At 37.1% G+C, this 15,707-nt stretch overlaps 1 protein-coding gene across 2 annotated transcripts in view; it reads left to right on the top strand.

The window, feature by feature from the left end:
* The first annotated feature begins 625 nt into the window (after window positions 1-625).
* The window catches only part of LOC142642539 (transcription initiation factor TFIID subunit 1), a 49,271-nt gene continuing 34,189 nt past the window's right edge, over window positions 626-15,707 (top strand). For both annotated transcript variants that reach the window (XM_075816918.1, XM_075816917.1), the window contains exons 1-7: window positions 626-765; window positions 1,392-1,453; window positions 1,866-1,972; window positions 9,521-9,583; window positions 9,772-9,817; window positions 11,227-11,475; window positions 14,867-14,982. In XM_075816918.1, the coding sequence (XP_075673033.1) occupies window positions 1,408-1,453; window positions 1,866-1,972; window positions 9,521-9,583; window positions 9,772-9,817; window positions 11,227-11,475; window positions 14,867-14,982 (627 nt within the window). In that variant the 5' untranslated portion in view covers window positions 626-765; window positions 1,392-1,407. The remainder of the gene's footprint in view (window positions 766-1,391; window positions 1,454-1,865; window positions 1,973-9,520; window positions 9,584-9,771; window positions 9,818-11,226; window positions 11,476-14,866; window positions 14,983-15,707) is intronic.

Here is a 15,707-nt window from a genome sequence, read left to right as displayed (position 1 = left end):
GTCTTATTTTATAATGAAAATTCGATAGAGCTTGTAAAAACCATGCTAAAATTAAAGTAATTTTTTTTTTCTACAAGTCGACCTTCGCATGCAATTTTTTCAAGTTTAATTTTTAAATGGGTTAAAGTATTGGATATACATATACATACACACACATATGTATATTATTTCTTTTTAGCAAATTGGACCCGTCACATTCAGATCATAAACTCTTTAAAATTGAAAGTTTTGTGCAATTTAAACCTTAATATTCGATAATTTAAATTTAAATCAATCAATCATGTGATTTTTTTTTTTGAGAAGATCAGTTGAATGATGTTAACCGAAAAAATGTAATAGAACGTTTAAATAAAATGTTTTTAGTAACTTTCAAATTTGAAAAAGGTTAAACTTGAGATATATAAGTTTTTATATTTATTTTTCTTCTTAAGGAAAAAAAAAGGAAAAACCGAAAAAGAAGAAGAAGAGGAGTATGGACTAAAAAAACAAAGTAAAAACTGGGTTTTTGCTTTAAGGACGGCAGTTTTTCCTTATAAATATAACCCGAATCCCGATAATACCTAGCTACCAAAATACCCCCACCAACTTTCCATAATGACCAAAATACCCACAGCTTAACCCGACTCCCCTTCTTCTCTTCATTTCTCCTCTCTCTCTCTCTCTCTCTAAGTCGCTCTCGCTCTCGCTCTCTTCATCGACGCTGTGACTGCTTCTCCGCCGCGTGAGGCCACCGTATTCCGCCATATTACAACCACCAAACCTCAAGTTAGTACCTCACTCTCTTGTCCTATTCCTCACCACCACCCTCCTCTCTCTCTCTCTCTCTCTAAAATCTCTCTTTTCTGTTCTTCTAAAACAACAAGTAGAATAACCAAGTTTGAAATTCTTAATTCATGGTGGACTGCTTTCAAAACCAAGCTAAGTTTTGTGTGTGTTTTCGATTATTCTGTTTCTTCTGCTTCAACAATTTAGTTGGTTTTTTTGTTTATTTGTTTTGTTTTGTTTTCTTTGAATTCATACGATTCTTGCTATTTTCATCGATTAGGGTTCGTATTCAACCGATTTGGTATTTTCTTTTCAATCTTTTCATCATGTGCTACCTAAATTGGGGATTCTAACATGAAAAATATATCTCTCTCTGTCTCTTTATCTCGTACATGCTGATTTTAAGGGCTAAGGATTTGTTTTTTATTTAATAAATTCTGAATTATGACTGAAAATCTGGGCCAGCGAAATTCTTCTTGCTTGGTTAATTTCTCCAAATGCTGGAATTATAATCTTGAATTCTATGTTTTTGCTCCTCTATACTATGCTACTTTTCTTTGTGTTTCTTGGTTGAATTTGCTTTTTAATTTTCTATGTCTGAATTCTCGTCACTGACTGTAATGCAGGGCTGTACAATACACGATGGGTTATGAGTCGGGTAGCCCTTCCCAAGAAGGAAGGGATGAAGGTTAGTTTGTTGCTTAACTCGCAAATAAACTACAATTTTAGTGGTTAGTTGTTACTGCATTATATTATGACAAATAACACTACGCTATTGTCAGTGATATAAATTATAAGGCCTGGAGGAGAAGAAAAGGTGCCTAAGAAATTAGAACAGACATACATACGTGCAAAAGTGGCTTGCCGTAGCTTTCCTCTAAGCATTAGTTTATAATATTTCTTGTTGTTGTCAAGAGGTGCTAGAATTTTTATCATGGCATTTGAAGTCTGCCTAATGTATATGATGCCTATAGATATAATGCATGCATGGTGTTTATAATTTTTGCTTAGTATTGTTTTTGTGTTCACTTGTCATGTAAATAAGAATTGTAGTTTTGTGTACTTCTCATAAAATATTGTTTTGAATTTCGATTTGGCAGATGATGAGGAAGAATACGAGGAGGGTGGTGGGGGTAATCGGTTTTTGGGGTTCATGTTTGGAAACGTTGACAATTCTGGTGATCTTGATGTTGATTACCTTGATGAGGTATTCTTATTCTTCCCTTGATGTAATATATAGTTTTTAGTTATATACTATAAAAAACAAACAAACAAACATGATGTGTATATCCACGCTGAATTATTTTGGAAATACACATATGGATGTCTGATGTAGAATACATTTGTAAACCTGCCTAGAATTAACCATGTTAAGGGCTTTGGGGATTGAAACTTCCGGTTTTAGGGCATAGAATTCTTGATGAAAGAGTTGCGATTTGTATGTTGATCACGGGTTAGACAAGATAAAAAGAAGAAGCAACACTCTTGCCTTTCATAAAAAATACTTGTACCTTTGAAGATAATGATAGACCTTTAGATCTCTTAAAGTCTCTTCTATTTGGTACTTTGTTTCAGTGGGCTCCTATCTGGGTTTTTACGCAGTGTATTTCCATTTATGATTTTCTGCATCCTTTTAGCTGTACTTCTTGAGTTAATGAGAGTATGGAAAAAGAAAGACTTAATGTTAAGAATAAACCGTTCACAATCCTCAAAACATCTAGCATTCCTCTCCTGCCATAAGCACCAAAACAAACAATGCGGCACAAACCTCCATAACTCTATATTTTGATGTCTACCAAACTTGCCCTGCCAAGAAGCTAACAACTCACTAACTTTATACAGCATAACCCAATATATACTAAACAAACAAAATACCAAACCACAAACTCATATGCTATAGGACAATGAAGAAGAAGGTGATCCACTGATTTCCCACACCTTTTACACATAAAGCACCACTCTAGCACTGCAATATGCCTCTTCCAAAGATAATCTGACCTTAAGATCTCACTTAAGGCAGCATTCTAAGAAAAGAATGCTACTCTAGGAGGAACCTTTGATTGCCACACTATTTTCCAAGGAAAATCAATGACAGAAGAAAGAGATAAAGAGTGATAGAAACTTAAACCTCAAAACCTCTACTCATTGCTGGCTTCAAGCAAAATTTGTTAGCACCAACACCCTGCACCTTCGTGGAATAAAGCACATCCCTAAATAGATCCAACGATTTTGACTCCCAATAGAACTGAATGTCCCAATGTAGCCTCCCATAAGAGAACTGCATAACCTCCAACACAGAAGACTCCTTTGTCCAACTAATACTATACAAATTAGGAATTGCTTTCTAAAGAGAAAAATCCCTACACCATATATCCTCCCAGAACTTTACCCTAATACCATCACCCACGTCAAACTGAAGAAATTTAGAAAAGTCCAACCAACCACTTCTAATGGATCTCCACACGCTAATGCCATAGGTCCTTACACCGGTTTGGTACACCAACGACCTTCGTCCCATATTTCGCCTCAATGACCTTCCTCCAAAGGGCATCTCTCTCCATTCCATATCTCCACAGCCATTTGCCTAACAAAGTAGAACTAAATCTTCTCAGCCATTGAATCCCTAAACCTCCATTTTGCATCGACATACAAACCTTAGACCATTCCACTAGAGGTACCTTAGGAGCATCAATACCACTCCAAAGAAAGTATCGCTGTATTTTCTCCATACTATTAGCCACTTTTACTGGAGAGAATATTCTTAATAAGAGTTACTTTGCCCCCCTTAGATAAATACAACCTCTTCCACCCAGCTAGATGCTGCTCCATCTTTTCCAAAACTGGGTTCCAAATTGTCTCCTCTTTATGGGTAGCACCCAATGGAAGGCCCAAGTATTTCAAAGGAAGTGAAGACTGCTTACAACCTAAAATCTCCACTAATTCCTCCATATTAGGCATGTTACGAATTGGTACCAATTCTGACTTCAACAAGTTAATTTTTAACCCTGACACCACTTCAAATTAGGTAAGAATCCCACGCAAAGCAGCTAAATGATGTGAGTTAGCATCACAAAAAATAAGTGTATCATCTGCAAATAACAGATGAGATACCGTTAGCAACGTACTAGCTGAACTACCCACTGAGAAGCCTGAAAGCTGTCCCAAAATAGTAGCTGCATCCAACATATGACTCAAAGCCTTCATGACAATATCAAAAAGGAGTAGAGATAATGGGTTGCCTTGATGAACACCCCTAGTGCTTCCAAACTAGAGTACCATTGATTAGAATAGAAAATTTGACAATTGACATGCACCACATAATCCACCCTCTCCATTTTTCTGAGAAGCCTAACCTCCTAAGCAGATACATAAGAAAATTTCAATTCACATGATCATTAGCTTTCAGTGGCTTGATTGTTGGATGACAGATATGCTTTGAAGTTATGTAATGGTTGACAGATAATCTGGTTTGGATATCTTCAAGTTCCAAATCTAAAGGATTCAAGTGTAGTGCTACTACAAGGTATTGAGTGGAGAAAGGGAGACTTTTCCTTGGTAGAGCATTTGGAATGGATTGGCACTTTATGTGCAAGAATCAAGGAGAGAGTGTGGCTTAGCTTTTTTGTTAGTTTGGTGTTCCATGTGGTTTTCTATCTGTGTTTTGTCACGTGGATAATGCCTTCTTTCATCTTTTTTGATAAATAATGATTTTTATTGAACCCAAAAAATGAGTCACACAAGAATAAAAGATGTATACATTTGGGGACCAATACAATCAATTGCAAATTAAAAAGGTCCATCAAATCACAAACTAAACAGAGAATAACTTCTGACTACTGCATCCAAGCCAACAAAGTTTAATGAAAAATAGTTTAAGATCTGGTAAAGTCCTCTAAGAATCCTCAAAGCTTTGGTTATTCCCCTCCCTCCAAACATTTGACATCAAACAATGGGGGACAACCATCCAAATAACACCATTGCAATGATGACCAAATTGCCCTTGCCTACAAGCTTGTTTCTCAAAAAAAAGAAAAAAAAAAAAAAAAAAAGAGGTAGTAGATCAGCAACAGTCTTTGGCATCACCCAATGAACTCCACACAAACTGAACACCATAGACCACAACTCAGTAGCAATAGGACAATGGATCATAAGATAGTCTATTGTTTCCCTGTTACTTTTGCACAGATAACACCAATCCAAAATCCTAACTTTCCTTTTTTGTAAATTATTAATCATCAAAAGTTTCCGTAAGTCTGTAGTCCAGACCAAAAAAAAGCAATTCTAAAAGGGATCTTTGGCTTCCATATACTTTTTGAAGGGAATGAATGATCCTTAGCGCAATACAAACCCGGTAATAGCCACTATCCTCAAAATTGCTTCTCCTAGCTGGCTTCCAACACATCTTATCCTCCCCACCTCACCTCACAAAAATGCCATAAATAATGTCCATAAAATTTGACAATGACTCCAATTCCCAATCCTGCACAGCTCTCATGAAATTCAAATCCCAATGGAGGACTTTGTTGGAGAACCTTAAGATCTACCACACGTGCCTCCTTATCCCGGCTGATCCTGAATAACTCTGGAAAATGCATCTTTAGAGTGCTCTCCTATGAAGCACGGGTGCGGGTGTGGGTGCGGGTACGGGTGCGGGACTCGGCAATTTTTGAAAAAAGTGGGTGCGGGTGCGGCGGGACTCGGCAATTAAAAAATTATTAAAAATATTTTTATTTATATTTTCTATATATTTTTACTATTAAAATATTCTTAAAAAACATATTACTAATTTACTATGCCTTGATTTACAAAACAAAGAGAAAAAAGCAAGAAACACAAAACACAACACAAAATCAAAAAGAAAACACAAAAGAAGCAACAAATATTCAAAATAAAATTAAGGAAGGATAGATTTAGGGTTTTTGGGTCTCATTTAGAGCCGATTTCGGCTGTTGCAGCATGATTCGAGGCCTGTTTCGGCCGTTTCGGTCGCCGGCCGATACGGACCAAAACGGCCGAAACAGCCCGATTCTGGCCGAATCGGCCCGAATATGCTCGAATCGGCGCCGCGTCGGTGCGATTCAAGCCGCGTCGGCGGGAAAAATAAGATGCCACGTGGCGGACGCGGCCGGACGCCGCACCAACGCGCGAGCAGCGGCGTCCCTCGCGCGTCGGTGAGTCCCGCCGCGTCGGATGCGGGTGCGGCACCTCCGGTGCCACGTCTGTGCATCCCAGGTGCTCTCCCCCGCACCTTAAGTTCTGGCAACACTTCACTCTAGACCCATCCCCAACCTTATACCGAATGTAGCATGAAAAGGTGGGCCATCCCTGTCTTATAGTTTTCCACAAACTCACTCCATATCCATAAGAACTGGTTACTGAATTGGTGCACCAGCCTCCCCACTCACATCCATACCCTTCTTTCATCTTGGAAATGGGATTTTTTATTATTACGGTACTGACCAAAATTGCCATGCCTTGAGGTTAGCAGATCCATAACCTGCAATCTATGTTGCATAGACATGCCATTTTTGGCATAGTACCGGTGTTGGACATGGTTACTGCTCCGACACGGGTACAAAGTGTCAAAATTGTATCCAAAAGAATTTTTAAATTTTTTTTTTTATCCAGGTACAGCCTAGACACAGTTTTGACATGCCCCAGACATGGCAGAGTAAAACATTTGTAAAAAAGAAGAAAAAATCATAGATCGGCAACTGGTAACACAAGTTTGACTCTCAAGTTACTCTCAGATCTTCAGATTTCTTCAGATCTGAGGTTTTCTTTTCGTCAAATCTCCGATCCCCCCCTCTCCGTCATCTCCCATCTGTTGCTTGCTCTCTTCTTATTTAATTTGTTTGCTTCTTTTTTTTCCTCTGTTCCTGTCACTTGCTGATCTTCTTTGCTGCTTGCATAGCTTGATATCAATTTCTCAGCTGCTTTTTTTTTCACAACAGGCTGGGTGGGTGGGAGAAGATTAATGTTTTGTTAATACAAAGGGGCAGTGGCTTGGGTTATGTGTTCTCTTTCTTTTACTGTGGGTTAGTGGGTTTTTTTACTTTTTTTATTTATATTTATATTTATATTTATTATTATTATTATTATTATTAAGGTTTGTGCATTAAAATTTAAAAAGTAGCAGAAATTAGTTTCTTTGCCCCCTAATATATTTGCTTGAATTGGTAGTTAATTATCATTTGTTGCTTTCAAATATTTTATAATTGCTTTTACATTGATTTTAGATATATTTTAAAATTTAAAATTTTTAAATAAACTTAAATTATGTCTAAAAATATTTAAAATATACCTAAAATAATATTAATTAATTAATTAATTGCCCTACCCTACTTTTTCAAGAAATTCTGTACCTTCGTACCCACACCCGTATTGTACCAGTGCAACTTTAGCCCGCAGTGGCATAATCCAATGGATATCAAACAAACGAAAAACCAAGGACCACATCTCAGAAGATAAAGGACAATGTAAAAGCAGATGATCCACATTTTTCCCATTCTGTTTACACATGATGCACCAATCAATCACGTTGATACATCTCTTCCATAGTTTATCTGTAGTCAAGATTCTCCCTAATGCAATACTCCAAGAAAAGAAAGCAACTATAGGAAGGATCTTAGGTCTCCAAATAATTTTCCATGGAAAATGAACTGAATTAGGAGGACATAAAAGCTGGTAATATCCTCCCACTTCAAAACCCCTACTATTATTAGGCTTCCAACACATCTTGTCATTTCCTCTTCTAGAAAGAGAGGATGAATAAATTAAATCCATAAACCTATCCAAGGACTCCAGCTCCCAATCTTGTACCAACCTGGAAAAATGAAGATCCCAATGCTTCGCCTGATCTTGGAAATGTTGTTGTGTTGGAAAAATTAAGTAATGGGAGATATGGAAAGCTGTTTCTTTATATTTAATGTGGTGTTTTGGGGAAAGAAATGCTCATTTTTTTGAGGGGAAAGTGCTGAACTTGGGGCGAAGCTGAAGTACTTATTTCTGAAGACTTTATATGATTGGACTTTGATCTCTCATACTTTTTCTTCTACGAACTTTTTAAATTTCTTCAACATTTTGAACTTCTATTAATTGTTTTTTGTACTTTAATGTTGTTTTTTTTTTTTGTGCCTCTTTTCTTTATTTTTCCTCCTTTTATTTCTTTGTTTGGACTTTCCATTGTATACTCCCTGTGTTCTAGGTTATGCCTCTTTTGCTCCTTTTCTTGTGATGAATTTTGCTATTTATCCCAAATAAAAAGCTATTGGAAAAAACTAAAGTGGAACCATTCATTACTAGAGCATATTACGTTTGTTGGTGTTGGTAGTAGTTAGATGCCAAGGTAGAAGTTATTCGTTATGGGAGGTTCTACATTTGATTTCATTGAATCTAAAACCTTTGAGTTTGCTATTGAGGAAGGGGGTTCGTTTTTCTCTTTACGTATTAATGAAAGAGGTAGGAACACCTCTCGTTCTGTCTGTATGGTTAAGGAGAGTGCGAAGAGTATTTTGTTTCACGTTGAGGAGCTGACATCTAAGCAAAAGCCGGTTTAGTTTACGAGAACTGTTCGGGAGGGAGATAGAATTCTTATCCTTCAGTTGGGGTCCAATGCCCATGGCACCTTTTTGTTGTTCTCTGAATTAGACAAAGGCCGTCGGAGGGGATCCATTGTCATACTGGAAGGGAACTTGGGGAGTGGTTGGAGAGGGTTTGGAGTCCATTTGAGGAAGACAATCCTTCCGATTTATCAGAATTTTGGTGTTAAGCATAGGAGGGCCAACGTGAAACCGGTGGGGGGGCCAACGTGAAATGTGAAGGATTTGAAAACAGAGGGAAGGAGATATTGTCAGGTTCCCAAATTTCGAAACCGTATATTTCTTGGGGAGGTATTTCCGGGATTGGAAAAGATTGTGATGGAGTGGTTGTCACGTCGGTCACTAATGGCGATGCGTGTAGCAGTGGTAATGTATCGTTGACCTTGGAGATTTCCTTGCACGTGGAATGTGGGAATGAAGGGAAGTGGCACGTGCTTTCTTCTATGATCAATGAGGTGGGCTCGGTTGCTGTGAAGCCCAGTGGTGACAATAAGCTACACAATTTTAAAACTGTGTCAACAAACGATTGTGGGCCAGGTTTTAAAAATGTGGTTGCCGTGAAGCCCAGTGGTGACAATAATTTACACAGTTTTAAAACTATATTAACAAACGGTAAAGGGCCAAGTTTTAAAAAAGTGGTAACAAACGGTAGTGGGCCAAGGCCCCACGCTTCTTGGAAGCCCAAAGCCCAAGCTGGGCATCATAAATATTTGCCTCACAAGCCTAAGCCTAAGTTACAACGTTCCAGAACAAAACCCACCCTCTTTATATCGGATGAAACTCAGCCAAGTGTGGTTCCCTTCCTGTTTTGCTTGATCATTGTAATTTGGTTTCCTGATGTTTTTGCCTCTTTAGTACATTTTCTATGTACGGGGCTGTGTTCTTCTCTAATATATATTTTTTGTTACTCATCAAAAAAAAAAAAAAAAAAACCTATTGACCGTTGCTGAGTTCACGAACATACCATTCTAGCTTTCAAGTAATGTCTACACTCAACTAGTTTACTTTTTCACTTTCTCGGAAACCTTTACTTTCACTGTGTGGAATGAGGGTTTTATTTATTTATCATGTTTTGCAGGTTGATTTGACTAGGATAATTATCTTCTGCGATATTATTGTGACATTGATGGTAATTATACCACTATGCTTTTCAGGATGCAAAGGAGCATCTTGCTGCACTGGCTGACAAGCTGGGTCCCTCTCTGACAGATATAGATGTATGGAAATCTCAATCCTGTGTTTTTGGTTGTAGGGAAAAATGGCATTATAGGTTCTTATTTAGGTTATTTGTGTCCTATGGTTATCACTTTTGCATCTTTATTATTTGGGGGAAGTATAATTGTAGTTTCTTCTTTTCCTTATTTCTGTCACTGATCATTGTTTTATTTATTTAATCTATTTTCAGCTGTCAGAAAGATCACCACGGACACCTGCTGATACTACTGAACAAGGTGATGTTGTATGCCTGGAAAAACTTTCTCATGCAGTTTTTGATGTTCTGTTATTATTTCTTTTTCTTCAACCAAGTAAAATTTGAACTTTTAATTTATTTTAAGTGACGTTTGATGACTAGTCTGTTGTGGGTCAAGTACTTGTATGTTGAAATTCTTTTGAGTTTTGGTGAATGCATATGGCATTTATCTGGTTGGATTTTTCTATTAGTCGTGATTTATTACAGCAGTAGTGTGGTTCCTGGGCTTCTGTATGTTTTACTGGCTAATTTCAACAAGGTGGATGTGGGTTTTAAAGATTCTATATGAGCACATTCTCTGTGGATTACTTTTGGAATTTTAGAGCTCGATTAACTAGATCATTTTTGTATTATAATTTGTGTTCCTTTGTAAATTTTCTCTTGAAAAGATAGAAGTTTACAGCACAGAATGTATTTATGCTTGTGTTGGAGTGAAAAGCAAATGCAAGAGCATTATTTTTTTTTTCAATAAAATTTATTACATACCGTAAGATCTGGAGCAGCACATTTCAAAAGTTGACTTAAGAGTTGGGTTCCCTCCAAAGTGTAAAGAGTTCGATGGGGGTTTCTTTCAAGGGCCATTGTGCTTTATATGCACTTACGAATGAATAATGTGTAGGCATTTTATTTTGATAAAATAAAATCATTATTAGGGCAATTTAATTGTGGTAACATAATGTAAGGGTGAACTTAGGAGATACCAAGTGAAGTTCATTATGAAAGTCCCAAAAGCCATAGTCCCAAAGGTTTCAAACCATTTAATGTCTGTCTGTGATGAAATCCCCTTTACCAATCACAGACATAAAGATGTAGGTGCCATGGTATCACTATTGGAGTGACCTTGGACGCTACTCCTAATTGCTCTCTATCTCTTAAAGTCATTTTCTTCTTCCAGATTCAGCTTTTCTAATGTTTTCTACTATTGAGGTTTGAAGAACTTGGTATTGTAAATGACAAATTAGAAATTAATTATTAAATTTACTTCATCTTGAATGTGAACTGGTGCGGGAGCCTCCCTTGTGCTGGTTTGCATGTCAAGCTGTAGTTTCTCTTGAAAATGATGGCATAGTGGCTTTCCTTGTAGATAATGCAGATACCTTAGATTTACATTTTTCTTTTATCTTCTCCTCTCTCCCTCTCTCTATCAAAAAGATAAGAAATAGAAAGAAGTGTGGTATATTATATATGGGATTTGAATCTGCTAGTCATTCATACTGTGGTGGCAAATGTGATTTTGAGCTTGAGATTATATCATTAATCTCGGATTAGTGTTTTTAACCATAGGCAGCTATAAAGGTGTTGCAGTTGGGGGTGGCTGTTGTAGATTTGGCCCCTTACTCTTTTCAATCTTCTGATTTTTTTTTTTTTTTGGATTTCTTCTGCTGTCAGATTATGATGAGAAGGCTGAAGATGCAGTTGATTATGAAGATTTTGATGAGCAGTATGAGGGTCCTGAGATTCAAGCTACTAGTGAGGAGGACCATTTGTTACCCAAAAAGGAGTACTTCTCTACTGAAGTTTCTCTTGCTTCGTTGAAGCCTACGTCAGTGTTTGATGATGAAAATTATGATGAGGAACTTGAACCAGAACACGAGGTGGTGGATAACAATTTGGAAGTTCAAACTACCTCTTTAACAGGTGTGGTATCTATTATCTTTTACTGCCCAATTTCCTCTTCATTCACTTTATAGATGCATTCATATACACGTTCACACTCACACACAGACATGCACACTGCTATTTAGTGGGAATAACTTTACTTGGTATCATCTTTTGAATTTTCAATAGTAACCTTATAAGACGTTATCTTCTATTGCAAATTGGGAATCTAATATAGTTAGGGTTAAATTGGCATGATGTAAAAAATTTATCTTTCTTTTAGTCTTGTGTCATATATATATATATATATTATGATTGTAATTGTGATTAATTTTTCCATGCAAATAAATCACTCTTGTATGCAATGGCTTATTATTGTCAATCAATTTATACTATTGAATCACTTGTGTATGATTTGTAAGTTTGTGGGTCTATAATTTTGACTCAAGATTAAACCTACAGTTATTGTTATTTTTTTAATAAGTAAATGCATATTTTATTGAACAAGACTACTTCATGTACATGAAAGTCAAAACAAAGAAGTTATGATTTCAAAAGGTACACGAAAGTGAACACAAAGAAGTCTAAAGAATTACAAAAGGTTCATGAAAGTGAACACAAAGAACCCAAATTTCATCTTGTTAAATGGGCTATTGTTTATGCTCCACTTTTTTTAGGTGGCTTGGGGATTAGGAATCTGAGACTTTTTAATGTACCTTTATTAGGGAAGTGGTTGTGGAGATTTGGGCAAGAAAGGGATGCCTTGTGGCGTCAAGTGATAGAGGTAAAGTATGGATGTGAATTAGGTGGTTGGTGGTCTAACTCAATCTCTGGTCCCTATGGAGTCAGTTTGTGGAAAAATATTAGACGGAGGTGCCCCTTTTGTCTCAGTTTATCTTGTTTGAAATTGAAGATGGATCAAAAGTGCAGTTCTGGCTAGACCGGACGTGGATCGACTATTCTTGCTGACTGCTATCCCAAATTATTTGGGATTTGTTGAAGCAAGGAGGCAAGTGTGGCTGACATATTGAGGTACACCAATGGAGTCCTTCATTGGGATATACATTTCTTTAGGGATGTGCATGATTGGGAATTGGAAGGTTTTTGGAGTTTCATGGATACTATTTATGGCACTCTTGTAAGGGGGATTGGGGAAGATAAGAGGTGTTGGCTACCTAATAAGAGTAAGGGGTTTATGGTTAGTGTATATTACCATCTTCTTGCTGGCCATAGTGATAAATTTTTCCCTTGTAAGAGCATTTGGAAGCAGAAGATTTCTTCTAGAGTGTCTTTCTTTGTATGGATTGCTGCCTTGGGGAAATGTCTGACAATTGACAATTTAAGGAAAAGAAAGGTATGTAAAGGAGCCTTTCTTGACAAGGAGCCAACCAAAGCATCTCGGTCTAATGAACAACTGTACTAGTCCGAAAAGGCTATCCTCAATGTTAGGTCACCAAACCAACTGTCACGCCAAATCTGAACTTAACTACGCAAACCTGCCTCAATGTGTATATACTGTTGGAACTTGTCCCACCCTAAGCTAATACCTTTCCATTAGCCACAACCATGAGTTCCGTGAACATTCTTCATGCACAAACCTCCCCGCCCTTCTCCATATTTCACAGCTACTATACGCCTTCACAACTGCAATGCCTCTGTTTCAGAACGCTACTTCCATTTACCCAGGAGGGCCTGGTTAAAGGTTACTAACCTTCTAGCATCCAATATGCCATTAGTAATAGGAGTACGCGCCGTATTCCATGCCCCAAATGATGCTTAAGCTCATCCCCCATGTCACCCCAAAGGAAATTTCTTTTCAATTTCTCAATTCTGCTTGCTGGTGTGGTTGGCCTTTGGAGGCCATTTTGAACCGTACCAACCACACTGCTAGGAGGGAGGAAGCTGGACTGCATTGGTCTCAGTTTTTCGGTACAATGTGATCAGTTTGGTCGGTGTTGCAAGAGAAAACAACCCGGTTCCAACAAGTTTACCTACAACAAATCAAAATATTTATCCCCACAGAAAATATATAATCACAGCATTTAGAATCTCGTATTCAAGAAAAGAAAAATGTTGACCATTGATCTAGAGCATGGAGGGATGGGTTGGGCTTAGGAGCTCTTCAATCCATTCACAAGCTCTTCCAGTCTTCCCTCTCTGTTCTTGAATAACACAACCCATTTTCTTCTTTTCTGTTCTTGCTTTGATGGATTGGCTTTGCTGTGTTTGATTTGGACTTTAAAAGCTTTGCTCTCTTTGAGTTTGAGTGTGGTGGTCTGGGCTGAGCAGGTGTTGACTGGAGTTCGAGGAAGGTGAAGGTGGTGACCAAGGCAGGCAAGATCTGTGTTGTTAAGGAAAAGAGATGAAGGGGGTGAGGAAAAATCTTGGGGGTTGTGGGGGTTAGCGTGGGGTGGTGTTTTGTACTAGTACAATTTAAAAAAAAAAAAAGTATTTAATAAAATATATGCTTATATATATATATATATATAAAATTAATCGTATATATGGTTTAGTGTGGTTTTGTCATAACGTTAAAATTGAAACTGATGACCACATCAGCCCACGTCAGTAATTGTAAAAAAAAAAAAAAGAAAGAAAGAAAGAAACTGAAATCCAAATTTTTTTTACCATCGGAAGCATCTAGAGTCAGTCAGTTTGGCTTGGCTTGGGCTGGTTTTGTTGGTTCTGGTCAGAATCTTAACAATCCTAGTTGCTAGTCCTCAGTGGTGGTTGTATTTAATTTCCTTCTATATTTTTTTCTTGAATGTTTCTCTCAAGTTGATGTCATTTAATGGTCTTTTATTTTATTTTTTTATTTTTTATAATTCAGTAGTTGGGGTAGGGGGATTTAAACCTTGGATGTGTTTTTTAGAAACAGTAGGAGGTGCCAACCAGTTGAGCTACAAGACTCTCGGCAATGGTAACATGAAACTCATATGATATCTAACAGCACCTATATTAAAGGAGATGGAGGGAGGGGCCAAATTGGCACCAAACTGAAACTTCAAGGTTGGGATTGCTAAAATCAGAGCTATAGGGGCCTAATTGTCCGCAAACCGAAAGTTGGAGGGCTTGAATTGAAGCTTAGTCTAAGATAAAATAATTTGCAATTCATAACATCTTGTTTCATAAATTGTATTAAAGCTATGCATTTTCTCTTGTATTTGAGTTTCTCAACACAAAGCATAATGTTCTAAAGTCTTGTATGTATGACAAAAAACTTGTCCAATTAGTGGGCTCATTAGAGGTCATGTAATTGAAAGGGATGTGTAGGTCCAGTTGTGTGGAATCATTGGTTAGGTTGAGATCATTATGTCTACTACCATCATTATGGTGGCTGTTAAATATTTGGTAGTTTCTTACTTTTAAAACTTTTACTTTCCTAGCTTTTTGTTTTGATGTTCGACTTATTTAAACTTGCTTATTTCAGGTGACCAGGGTGAAATTCTTGGTGTGGTTTCTGAAAGTGAGAAGTCTTTTGATGATGATTTACAACATGCCTCCCTAGAAGCTGAAAAGTTGGCTGTCGATATAGAAGAATTCCAGGTCCGTTTGTGATCTTTTTACCTTTTTTGTTGTTATTTGTTTTTTCTTGTGTGTGTATTTTCTGTTCCAGAGTATTTTTGCTTTTACCTCTAAGATGTTTATTTTTAGAAAGACAAATTTTGATGGGTATTATGAAGCTGAAAGCTGTTTTAAGTTTTAGAGTGGCATGATTGAAACTGGTGTACCACACATTCTAATTTGGACAAAGTTTTCCTCCAAATTGGTTTGGAAAAACCTCCTCCAATCCTTTATGTGGCAACTCATAAAACCATCCACATGTATAATTTACACAAGTCACATGACTCATTAAATAGGTCATGTGATAAAAAGTACACCGATGGTTTTATCAATTGCCATGGTAGTGGGTTGGAGGAGTTTTCCTTTGGAGGTAAAGTTTTTCCTTTTAATATTTTATTTTCTTTCCAGCAAGTAAATAGTTTGTAAATATTAACTAAAAAAACGAAAGTCACTGGGCATTCCCCAATATGCATTGCAAAATAGAATCAGCATCAATGAGATTGAGTGTATAGAATGGTTGAGGTACTCATGAGTTTGCTTTGTGTGACATTTATGAAGTTGATTCTAGGTATATGCTTCATGGCTGAGCCAAAGAATAATAAATGGTTGTCTCTGTATTTGTGCTCGCCCATGTCTTGTGAGAGGCAATTGGTGTACTGTTTAAATAAATCTTTCCATGCTTCAGGTAATTTTTTTTTTCTTTAACG

Source organism: Castanea sativa, chromosome 7 (assembly GCF_040712315.1).
Source record: "Castanea sativa cultivar Marrone di Chiusa Pesio chromosome 7, ASM4071231v1".
Classification (NCBI taxonomy): Eukaryota; Viridiplantae; Streptophyta; class Magnoliopsida; order Fagales; family Fagaceae; genus Castanea; species Castanea sativa.
This window is presented reverse-complemented; position numbering and strand designations above follow the sequence as displayed.